Raw genomic sequence first — 12608 nt, 5'->3', positions numbered from 1 at the left:
GTTTGGAGGAGGAAGAGGAATCTTTGTGTTCCCTCTCGGCCATCCCTGCATGCATGCCTCTGAACGCATCCTCCGCCACTGTGTGGTGTACGCGTGTACCTCCATCCGCCTCAGGCTGCAGCTGTGCAGAGACAGAGAGGAGGGGTTCGAATTCGACGAAGGTCCGTACGGGAGTAGGTCACGTGTGATCTCGCCGTCAGCTAACAGTAATCTGCCCGCGCGTCCACGTTGCCGCCACGTCCTCCTGATTAAGACGTACTTATACTACTACAAACAATCCTTTCGTTTCGTAGGTTCATCGATATGCTGCAGCTGGGAGACTAAAATACTGCTCGCTCGCAGTCGTTGTGCTTACGCTGTTGTTGTAGTCCACTGGTTGGACACAGTTACGGTTTAGGTGACTAGTGGAGCTGTTGTACTTGCTTCGTTGCTTCAGTCTTCAGCATTGTTGCAACACCCTGCACTAGTGTACTGTGCACTGCGATGATGTTTCTTTCTGTTCACAAAATCTTGACATGGCATGTCGATCGTGCCAGTGCGATTTTGGGAGACTCGTCTTTGGGTAAGCGCGTTGATGATATCATCAGCGGCCGGCCATCACCATCTAGGCCGGGGGAGCAACTTGGAGGAATGGGAAAAGAATGATCTCTTGCTTGCTTGCTGTTACCGGCGGTTTTCCCTTTTATCATCACACCTCCCTTTCTAGCATGGGCTGAAAGCCACATTCTGAGTGCCATCTCCTTGTCATGACACTGAAATCAACCAATGAAACAGTGTCATTACAGGGACAAGTACAAGTCTGCAACTGGTATCACAAGTAATTCCCTCGCCTACACGTGCATGTCGCTGGCCTGCTGCTCAACATCCAGCTGCAGAAAAAAAGATTAATTCCGATCGGTTTCAGCTACAGCGCCGCGTCACGATTTGATAGAGGCCGCCGCTGCAATTGGCAATGGCACAGCGAATTTTCTCCACTCAGGGGAACTGCAGCGAGACAGCACAGAAAGTTTGCAGAAAAGAGTGGTGCACATGGTCAATAATGACGCGCCGTGTAGTATACGGGGGCTGACCTCCTCCACTATATCGACACAACGGAACTTCAGAAGGAAAATAGAGGTTCAGAAGCTTCTGGATGGTGCAGCGGCAAGGAAGATGGAGCACGTGAGAGAACGGGCCTGAGAAACTGCTGAGACCACATTCTTCTCGGGAAGCGGTGCATTTTTGGACATTGCATGTACTTAAAATGTTACACCCTCCATCCCGAATTACTTGAGGCAGAAATGGATATCCACTTCTGCAACAAGTAATTCAGGTCGAAGGAAGTATTAAGCTGAGCATTAAGACCAGCTGCAACGATGCATTGATACCAGACGACAAGGGATGGGGGCTTGGGAAAACGTTTGAACACTATATTTCTCGAGCAAACCATCCGATCGCCTTCATTACAAAAGATTTTTACATGTATTCTCTCTACAAGAGCTATGGTGACAACAACCAACAACGTCACAAAAAGAAGAAGAATGATCATTAACCACAAGACAGAAGAAGCAGGGGTGGGGGGCAACAACAAAATCAGGGGAGGGAGCCATATAATGAGCAGCGGTAAAATTATAACCAGATACATCTTTTTTCCGCATGGTTTACTTAATGCCGTCTTGTGTTTGCCCCCCGTATTGTAACACCATGTAAAAATTTGGTAAACCCAAGAAAGTTTAGCTTGCCGTCTGTTTTTCTGATCCAATCTTGCACGATGGAATAATGAGTCGGAGCAAGATTTAGTTCCTGCATACAAATGGGGAGGCCAGGTTAGCTACTGTGTGGCACGAGAACCTAAAGGCCGACTGAGACAAATACTGTTAAAATTACTGTCATTCTGCTGCATACCTGTGCCAACTCCTCGACTGATATGACTCGGTTGCCCTCCTGTTCAAAGTGCTGAAAAGCTGTTCCAGCAATCTCCTCCCATCTGTCCAGGGCCTCGAGCTGGTAAGGGCTTATAGCTGCGGCACAGAATTCTTCGAAATCCATACTCCTGTATGCAAGTGGTTCCAACTGAGAGAAACAAAAACGAGGTCAGCAACTTCGACTACTAATTACACAATGTTATAACAGGAAAACAAAAACAAAACAAAATAAAATTTGGAAAAGAAGCTCAAACAGAAACAACTACATCAGGTATCAACGCATGGCTTTCAACATTGTATTAAAAAAAGGAATTTGTCCAGTAATATGAATAGTAAAACAGATATGTTGACTGGGTGGTTGCATAATTCATGCTATCCAGCAAAATTAATCAAAGTATGACTAGAATTATGGTTAACAATATTAAAAAGGCAAACTGTGTCTACATGTGTAAGATTTCAAAGGGAAACCATTAATTGACACCAACTCAGACAGGATGATCAAGAACTCCCCTTGCTGTCAAACTCCAAAATACAGTACATAACTTTTTTTCTGCGATATAATATAATACAGTGCATAACTAGATAAGAAGGTAATGAATTCAAATGCGGTATAAACTAAATTAACCCTCTACAGAAGCACCAATTATGTTAGTTGGACAACTGTGTTCTATGATAATTTGGCATGTCTTAATTCAAAGTTTTCAACACAGGCACCAGATTATTATGATATTAGTAGCAGCGCCAAAGTAACCAAAGAGGAAACCATCCATTGCTTAAGGCCAGTAAATAAAGACCCTTACCGCATGCAAAAACTCAAGAATTCTTGATTCCTTCATTGCATCAGTTAGATACCGCGTTAAAGCCTGGATAGGACCATGAAACACTATGATTAAAAGGTTGTAATAAGTATACATGGAGATAGTTTATCATGTCATTTCATCAGACGCCAATATAAATTATCCACATTTCTTCATCCTTATTAAACACATCCACTCATGGTATTTACAAGCACCAAGAAAGTTTTCTTAGAATTGAACTCTGAATGAAAATTTCTATTACGACATGTAAATAAGTGCAAAACATCGCACTGAAGTACTCAGATAAAAATCTAGCACCACCATCACTCATGTATCACTAAACCATATTGTTACAGTGATGGTAAACGATTGCAATGTTTGAATTTCAAATGTGTAAATGTCTGACAAAAATAAATACAGCGAGTAATCAGTAAGAGCATCTCACCGTCCGAAAGTTGTCAAGTGACACAACTCCATCTCTAGGTTCAAGCAGATCGAACTGTAGCCTAAGATACAAGAGTTCATCATCCTTTAAAGCCTTGGATAATGCCTGACGTAAAGAGCTAACTGTTAGAACCTTCTGATTGTCAATAAGAGCAAATGTTCTGCTTATGGTCCAAGTTACACCACAACTCTGGTACAAACTCGTATAAAAGAGTTACATGGGGAAGATTGGAAGAAAATGTCTAAGCAATACCAGGACGAATAAAAGTATCATTCAAAACACCCCATAGGAACAAGCATGCAATCCTAAATAGTAAAATGAAAGATAAAATTCATTGGATTGGCAAAAAGCTTAGTTAGCATATATCAAAACAGGAAAGAGATTCGCATTGGCACACTGACACACATAAGTAGGATCCTGCTTGGACAAAGATGGTCTACCCCACCCATGCACATTTAGCTCATCACTATCAGTAAGATCGATAAAACATCAAAAGAACACTTGGAAACAAACATAATGTCATGGGAGTCAATGGTGTACCTTTAGCGCCAAACGTTTAAGAGGAGTGGCACGAAGGTATTGCTTAATTAATCTGTAGACAAGAATATCCAGCGGAATCTGTCTTTGGTCATCCCGCAACCAAGGGTGAGCTGCAGAAAAAGACGGAATATGTTTGTATTACGGTCTCAGTATCAATACTATACATATGGTTATTTTTTCATAAAATAGACTACCAAAAAAGGCTTCACAAAGAAAACACAAAATGAGTACTGTGACATCACACAACAATACTTAATAAGCAATTCTGACAACTTACTCAATGCCTGGACAGCTGTCATTCTTTTGCGGTAATCCTTGTTAAGAAATCTTTTCACAAAATCCTTAGCTTCAGCTGACACTGAAGGCCATGGTGAATCATCAAGGTTGGGATCAGCTCTCAATACAGATCGGAAGATTCCAGATTCTGTCCGTGCCCAAAATGGCCGACTACCACAGAGCAGAATGTATGTTATGACACCTATACTCCAAATGTCTGCTTCCATACTGTATGATCTGTGTAGAACCTCTGGGGCAACATAATATGCACTTCCAACAATATCATTGAGCCTTTCATCTGCATTATATAACAAGAGTATCTGGTAAGCTAAATAAATATGTAGCAGCATTTAGGTGGAAAATAGCACAAAGTTCATTCCAAGCACTGTTTCCTGAAATATATATGCTAGCACATATCAAAACATGAAAGAGGTTCCCACTGGAACATCAACAGGACAACAGCTATGTCAAGCTATAAGCATTAGGTGAATTGTATTATCATATGCAGATTGGAGGTAGCAACCACAATATGGCCAATAACCAAATGTTTTTATATAACTCAAAACCATGCAAAAGTCACACGTAAAAATTTAGATACAGATACTCAATCAATTTTCATTTTATTGTTACTATTTCACGCCAATCATCAAGCTGCAGCATATGACAATGTACCATTTTCTTGACACGATCGTTAAGGTAATATCTTTATTACTGCAAGACACTAAGTCTTAATACTAAATTATCAACATGATCTCTTTTTCAGTTAGCAGTTTAACTAATTAACAGACAAGTTATGAGATCAAAATGGCAATGCAAACCAGTTCCGCAAGTCGAAATACACAGACAAAGGTAAAAAGGACATTATATCTGCGCGATCATACTGTTCGTTTCTATCGCAGTCATGATACTTTAACTAAAACATTCCATCAAAATCAAGATACTCATCTTAGAATATAGATAAATATAAGGCAGAAAGGATGTGAACAGATGGAGATGAGAATCTTGTTTATTTATCCGGTGAGATGGTAGAAAGCTGACATAAAAAATGTAAGCTAAAGAGACCATCCTCTAATAAATCTATGATGTTCCTTCAAAAGACTTCTGCAATTTTTTCATTTTTAGCATATTGTCTTGTGATGTCTGGCTGCCACATAGAAATCACGCAAATGTAACTACAACGTACAATGTGGCGAGTGGGTAAGTAAGAATGTTGGTTTTACCAAATAGAGTGTCAGTTCCTGAAGAGAGTTCATCTTAACCTAAGTAAAATTCAGCATTTATGCTCACATTAGCTGGATGCAGATCCTATGTGATTGCAATGTGATGAATACCAGTTTTAATCGAAACATTTTACCAGGACGCGATTTAAAATTGATGGTAAAGTTGCACTACGAGGGTTACTCACACAGTGAGCTCTGAATAGAGTAGCTTCACTTATTCAAGAACATTAGTTTTCTGGATATGCCATATAACAAGTTGACTGTCAAGTTCCAACGGATGGGAATTTTTGGCTTCATCAGAAACACCAGATCATAGTTCATAATATACTAAAAGATGTACTGATGTTACCATGGTAGGGATGTCGAATCATTCAAGCAACACGGCCAAAGTAGCACAACAAATCACGCCCAGTGTTTCTTTGCTAAGTTGCTTCATGTGCACTTTCTTTTTACAATAAGCAATTAAGCAGGAAAGAGAGATATCCAATAAAAAGAAAACAAATAGAACAGAAAATGGGATTTGCTTGATCAAGGTGACGATCCCTTTAATAAGCTTGTAGCACATTTTAGTGCATATAGAGATGAAAATCAGTTTACTATACCTGGTCTGATGAAATCAGAGAGACCAAAATCAATCAACTTCATGGGCGCATTTTCATCTCTTGTTGTGAAAAGGAAGTTCTGTCCAAATGAAAATAACTGTCATTAGAGGTGGTTTATTATTTTACAGGATTTGGAGGCTGTAGACATAATAAATGTCCCTCGGAAGAAAGAACAATAGAGTGCATTGGGATAAGATGGCAGAGAAGGAATCCATAAAATACACAGAAAATAGTTTTTTAAGACTTCAAAGGGTACCTCTGGCTTCAAATCACGATGCACTACTCCCTGAAGATGACAAAAGGCCACTACACTCAAAATCTGTACAACGATCGCTTTAGCATCTTCTTCTGTGTATCTCCCACCTCTTCAATAGTTCAAGTTTGCATCCTTGGTAAGTATTACTAAGAGATATTGCTAGTTTGCAGTGGATGAAGAAATTATAAAAGGTACCTGGCTAATATTCTGTCTAGCAATTCTCCACCCTCACATAATCTGTTAAAAGGGAAACAAGATGAGAAAAATACTTCCTGGCACACGTTACAAAAGATGCCGTAAATAATGCTTATTTATAATGATAGTACATCCAAAGATAGATAAAATAGTTATTAAGTAGAAGCACGAGAAAGTGTTTTTCAGACATGTGAGAAGAATCTGAAATCTCTTATGTATTAGAGGACAAATTATAAGCAATTAAAATGGCATATAAAAAGGACATAAAAACATACTCCATGACAATGTAGACATTGAGGGCATCCTCACATGCATCATAGAATTTGACAAGATTGTTGTGACCTGATAGAGCTTTCAAAATCTTCACTTCCCTACGAACATCTTCGATGGAAATGGCTGTTGTCATCTGTCAAACACAAAAGCAAATTGCTTAATTTATTAAGTAGTGCTATCCAAATGAGGAGCTGACCCAGAAATACTTTTTTTCAGTTGCATAGTTGTCTTCTACTATTAAGAATATCTACGATTATTTTTCCAAAAGTGCTAGTAACTGTACGAGATTTACAGGTGGCATTTTCGAAAGGCTACATGCATCGTTGCATATAGTCATAAAACGAGAGGGAATAAATCAACCATCAGTACAGTCAGATTTATTTCCAAATTGTGCTACTTACTGCCCTCAGCATTTGCTGTCTTCAAATTTGCATACAATATTTGATTCTATAATAAAACTGTCATTTCTCAAAAAGAGCTTTATAATTATTTTTAGAAACCGGACAAAGCATGGATCAAATGTTAGAGATGGAAGACCAGAGCTCACATCATTAACTATGCTACAGTTTAATTCATTGTTATTTCACACAATTATTTGATGTGAAATTACAAGAGTATTGCCCCGCACAAAGTAAAGCTGCCTATGAACAAATGATGTCCTGTGATGTCGTTTTCGCCTTTGGAAACTGATATGGTTATTAGCAGGAGCTTGAGAGAAGGATTTTTTTAGGCAAGTCAGAGCTCTGTTAAACATGGGTGGCCCAATTAATAATAGGATTAATTATCATGGCTTACACCAACGCCTCCAGTCCCACTGCAAAATCCTAATAAGTTAGTATAACAAGATGCCAGCTATTGGAGTACAACACGGTCTGCCAGTCGGGCCATGTTTACCAAACATCATTGTTTGGCCAGCAAACGTACAGAATGTATTAAATATCAACATGTGTTTTCTGAAAACATGAATGCATCGCCTAAATCTTGAAGTCTAAAAGTAAAGCAGCCCACCAGTGCACAACAGTACATTCTGATCCCAAGGGCAGACCAATAAAAAACACCAAACAATTAGGCATTGGCTAACAACATCCCTGATGTTCTAAGAAGATATGTTAACCATCTTTTATTTTTCTAGCGATTGGATCAATCCAGGATTCAGATCACGGGTATGCCATGCCTGCTCTATGAAGTCCCTGACAGTTGATGCCACCTACAGGACAACATAGATCATTCTTTCTGATACTGTTCAACTGAGCAATGCCACCCTCCAGTGTCTTTTCGCCTAATAAACTTTAACCTCGTAGCCTCCTTTGATCTTCCTTCACTTGATAGATATCTATCCTGCTGATTGCAAATGGCAAATGGGCCTGATATTTCCAACTCTGTGATCAAAACTAACAATACCAACAGGGTTGTAACGGCAGCTCTTGTATTCTTCAGATGACTGACTACTTGGACTAGTACAATAATATCATTATCAGCTTTCCCTGAGAGTGTTGCAAAATCCACCTCAAAATCTACAGGCATTAATTAAGTATAAACGAAGGACAGGCCTGGCGCAGTGGTGAAGTACTCCCCACTTGTGCCAAGAGGTCCTGGGTTCGACGCGGCCTCTCTGCATTGCATTGTGCCGGGGTAAGGCTTGCCTCATATAATCCTTCCCAAGACCCACCTGGTGCGGGAGCTTCTAACACTGGGTCTGTCCTTTTTTTTATTAGTTAACTATAAACAAAAAGGAGAGGTGACAAGGTAGGTTAGGACTTAGGACATGTACTGCTGATTTGTTACAATATCATTTATCGTTAGCAAGAATAGGGTAGGCCACCAAGAACACTGTACTAGTCTAACACCTAAAGTTTCTACGTGCATCCACATTATATTGAATTAAGATTCAGATAATTTTCAGCTAGAATTGAAACCCATCTAAAACCTTAAATCATACCACGAAGAAACAATTAAATATAAACAATCTTCAACCATCCCAAATCTAACTACATACTCCTACATGGGAAGAACACTCCTGAAATTTTTAGTAAGAATTAACCATGTTATAGTATAATATTTAATTTCTCTGGTACAATCTAACTTTCTAAGAGTCGAAATCCTCAACCCAACAGAAAAACGTGAAGCATTAGTTTTAGTCTATAAATTGTACGTGAGCCTATAACCACATCAAGACAATTACGTAAATTTCCCATATTCCCATTCGCGCCAAGATTCAGTGACAAATCTAAGAGTGATCCTAAAATTTACAGAGTAAAAAAGGAATCACCACAGTGCTCGTGTAGTTCAATCTCGATCATTCAGATCATCAACAAGCACCATATATTTCCCTTACTAGCTATGCAATGGCGCGAAATGCATGGCGGTCACGGCAACGGAAACGGCTTACATTTGAAAATTTTAAAATCCCATAGTTGAAGCTTGAAACCAGCATACCACCACAGGTCCCTCACCTTAGCTTTGGAGATGATCTTGACGGCGACGGTCTGGCCCTTGTACTCGCCCTTCTTCACGACGGCCGAGCAGGTGTGCCCGAAATGGCCCCTCCCCACCTCCTTCCCGAGCTCGTATTTGGCCCCGAAGTTTTTCCCGAATCCGAACGTCTTGTCCAATGGCCTTTCCGCTTCCGCCCCATCCGCGACGGCTCCAGCGCCGGCTCCGGCCGCAACCGCGCCTTCCTCCGGTATCGGCCCCTCCTTGGGCTTCCCTCCGCCCAGCCTCTTAGCGAGCGTGGCCTTGATGTGCTTGGCCGGCGAGGGCGGCGGGAAGGGGCGCTTGAAGAACCGCCTGGGCGTGGACCTGGCCGGCGAGGGCGACACCCCGGCCGGCAGCGGGCTGGTGCCCCCCGCGGGGTAGGGGCTGGGCCAGGCGACCCCGGGCGTCTGGTGCACGGGCGTAGTCGATCCGGACTTGCGGCGCCGCGGGGTCCCGGCCGCGGCGGCCGGCGTGGGCTGCCGCGGCGGCGGCGTCTGCGGGGCGCCGTTGGCCGGGGGCGGCGAGTGCGTCTCCGCCACGACCCCGAAGTCGTCGTCCCCGGCCCCGCCGCGCGCGGACGCGCCCTTGCCGTAGCACTGCCCCATGGCCGGGCCCCCGCCTCGGCCTGCCGGAGGCGGAGGACCGCTCGGGCTAGGGTTAGGGTTTGGGGCCTAGCTCGCTCGCTAGCTGGCCCGGGCACGGCGTCGGCCGCCGCACCGGCGCGCGCGGGCGGGAGGGGGGATGGGGGTGGGGCGGGTCGTCGCCCTCGTCGCGAAGGCAGAAATGTGGGGACGAAGAGGGGGGCGAGGAGCGAGAGAGAGAGAGAAAATGGCGTCGTGTTTCTCTCTCCTCGCCCCTCGGGTAACAGCCGGGAGAGGCAAGCGAGGGAGGCGACTGTCAACCCCGCGCCCCGCCAGGGGGCGGAACGTAAAAAGGCCGGCCGCGAGGGAGAAAGTGAGATCTCCCCTCGCTCGCTCGCTCGTACGGGGAGAGAAAATTCAAGTGTAACGCCTTTCTGGGCCGTGGGGCCGGGCCGGGCGGGCCCCGCCCGTCATCTGCATACCGCGGCCGTGCGTGGAAAATTCGAAAGGAGGCGGATGGGATGGGCGAGGTGGCGGTAGTAAATGCGGGGTGAGTGACAGGTGGGGGCGGGTGGGGCGTTTGGTGTTGCGTGCGACGCGACGGAGCTCGTTCTGTCCTCGGTGGCCGTGTGAGGGTGAGGGCAGTTGGTGGCACCGTTGTCCACTTGTACCCGTTTTTATCACAGCGGGAGACCTGCCCGTTTTCGGTGTGGGAGTGGTTGATTCAGGCTGGCCATTTTAATGGATTTTAGTGTTGCCTCCCTGGTTTTAGGTGATCCTTTCTTTCTTTGCGCTGATTTTTCTTTTCTTTTTGTTTGTTTGATTTGATTGATTGGTTGATTGAAGGTCAGAAAAACGAAAGGCTAACATTCATGTCGGCCCAAAATTGCTCCCACATAAATGGAGTATACTATAGTTTTTTTTTTCAAGGATTTCCGATGTTCAAGGTAGGGATTTTTTTTCCTGCTTGAATATGCTGGCGTTTGTTGCAAGATTTCCAATTTGGTTCCGAACCGGTTGCGGATTTCATCGACAGGCTGCAACCTTTTAACAAAGGTCGCGTGGTGCTGCATGCTCATGCAACCGATCAATATCATAATTGACGGATAAAACCTCCAAATAAGACTGGAGTCGTTTGCATGCATCTTCCGCCGCAAGTAGGCAAACAACGATGGCAATCCCCATTCGAAGAGCATTACGAGTGATACGACCCCGCTGCAAAAGACAACATTTGCATCCATTCTTCTGTTTGCCCGGTGGTGATGCTAGAAACAACCTCTTTCACGACAAGTGGTGTAATTCATTCCAACCTTCTATATTATACTAATTCTTCTATAAACAAATAAAATTAAGGTTGTTTTGGGGCCACACATGACATCGATTTGCGAATATAGTTACTATAGTGGGCAGAGCTAGGAATTACTCCATCATCATTCACCTTCACTAACATTTGGTGGATGAAGCCTCACATATTGCTTATTGATCCAATCTAAGCCCGCGCGATCCTCACGTTCCTTTAGAAAATTTGGGCTCATGCCAAGGCTTTCCATGGATATTGACAAAACAACCATTAAGGTCACAGACATTGTATATAATCAAACATTTTGGTCACATAGGTTGAGAGTAACTAATGAAATGTGTTGACATGTTTGTCCGGCCTAGTGGATCGTCCTCGCATGTTTTAGCTAATATGTCAACTTGCCAAAATCTCCAAAGTTGACTAGGCTCTCATATCCTAAATGATATGTACTTTTTAAGCATGATTTCATATATTTTTAAGTGATGGGGTATATAGTTTGCACTTCTTTACAACTGCAGTGCTCCCTTCACATCACAAACAAGTCACATTTTGGGGGTATTGATGCATTCTTCAAGATGTAATTTTGACCATTAATTTGTATTAATATGTGTGCAAAACCCACAAAAATATAGCATTCTCAACAAAATTGAGACAAATATATGCATGTAATTTTAAATTTTTGGTATGAAAAATTAAAATGCTATTTGTAGTTAATGATTTCAAAGTTTGGCTGAAATGCATGTCCGAACGTCACGTGCTTTCGATATGGAGAAAGTACTTATTATTGTAAGTAGCGAAGTAACATTTTAGACAATAACTCTGACGACATGCCCAACTATAAATGTAAGCAGTACTCCATCCGACTAGAGATACATAGGACACATAATTTGCGTATAGCGTGTTTTGGATTGTAGTCAATACATACCCTACCAATTTATTTATTTTTTAGTCATGACCAAAAAATCGGTGTGTGTTTGGATGATTGCTAGTATTAGATCATCTACAGCCGGACCTCTCAAATCCACCTCATACGCCCTGGCGGGCTGCCCGGTCAGGTTTTTTCGACCCAGACGGATGCCTCAAATGGGCCTCAAACGCCCGGACTGACCGGCACCTTCCATATCCAGCCCAAATATGGGGCGAATATGGGGTGGCCCGGGCGCGCCGGCCTGACAAGCCCGGCCCGCCACCGACCCCACGGATGTCCCACAAAAAAACCATCAGCATTGTCGGTCCGAAACCCTAGCTCACTCACTCTCCTCTCTCGCTCCATCCTCTCCTCTCCCCTCGCCGATTCCGATCGAATTCGGCGCAATGTCGAGCTCCGGCAGCCGCTCCGACGACGAGGTGGATCAGGAGTATGAGCTTGCCCTCCGCATCGCCTTGGAGCGGTCGAAGGTGGACACCGGGGGCAGCTCCCGGATCTGCAGCCTCGCCGCAGCCGCCCGCACTTCCCCGTCGGCGCATCTCAGACGCCGGTGCTGGCCCCACCCGGCCAATGGGCAGCTTCGACAGGCGCCTCCTGCGCGCCGTCCCATCGCCCCGCCGGCTGCTGCTCCCCCTCGTGGGCAGCGGTGGGTGCTTGTGCCCGCCCCGCCGGCCCGGACGCGCACGCCAGAGTTGGAGGCGCGCGCCGCCCGCCGCGAGAGGCAGCGGGCAAGGGAGACTGGGGCTGTGGAGAGCTCTGTCCGCCGCCGGTGTGAGTTACCGGCGGAGACCGACGAGGACCGGCGGCTCCTCACTA

General features: G+C 44.1%; 1 protein-coding gene across 1 annotated transcript; it reads right to left on the bottom strand.

Moving 5' to 3' along the window:
* Nucleotides 1-1388: 1388 nt before the first annotated feature.
* Nucleotides 1389-9960, bottom strand: LOC109773491 (CDPK-related kinase 3). Its single transcript, XM_020332185.4, has 11 exons — nt 8962-9960; nt 6511-6641; nt 6236-6277; nt 6041-6149; nt 5785-5863; nt 3964-4260; nt 3687-3796; nt 3147-3251; nt 2705-2767; nt 1885-2052; nt 1389-1782 (listed from the first exon to the last, which is right to left on the bottom strand). Exons 1-11 carry the CDS (start codon nt 9586-9588, stop codon nt 1645-1647), a joined length of 1869 nt encoding a protein of 622 aa, XP_020187774.1. The 5' UTR covers nt 9589-9960; the 3' UTR covers nt 1389-1644.
* Nucleotides 9961-12608: the final 2648 nt, after the last annotated feature.

The sequence above is a fragment of the Aegilops tauschii genome, chromosome 7, assembly GCF_002575655.3.
Source record: "Aegilops tauschii subsp. strangulata cultivar AL8/78 chromosome 7, Aet v6.0, whole genome shotgun sequence".
NCBI classification, from domain to species: Eukaryota; Viridiplantae; Streptophyta; class Magnoliopsida; order Poales; family Poaceae; genus Aegilops; species Aegilops tauschii.
This window is presented reverse-complemented; position numbering and strand designations above follow the sequence as displayed.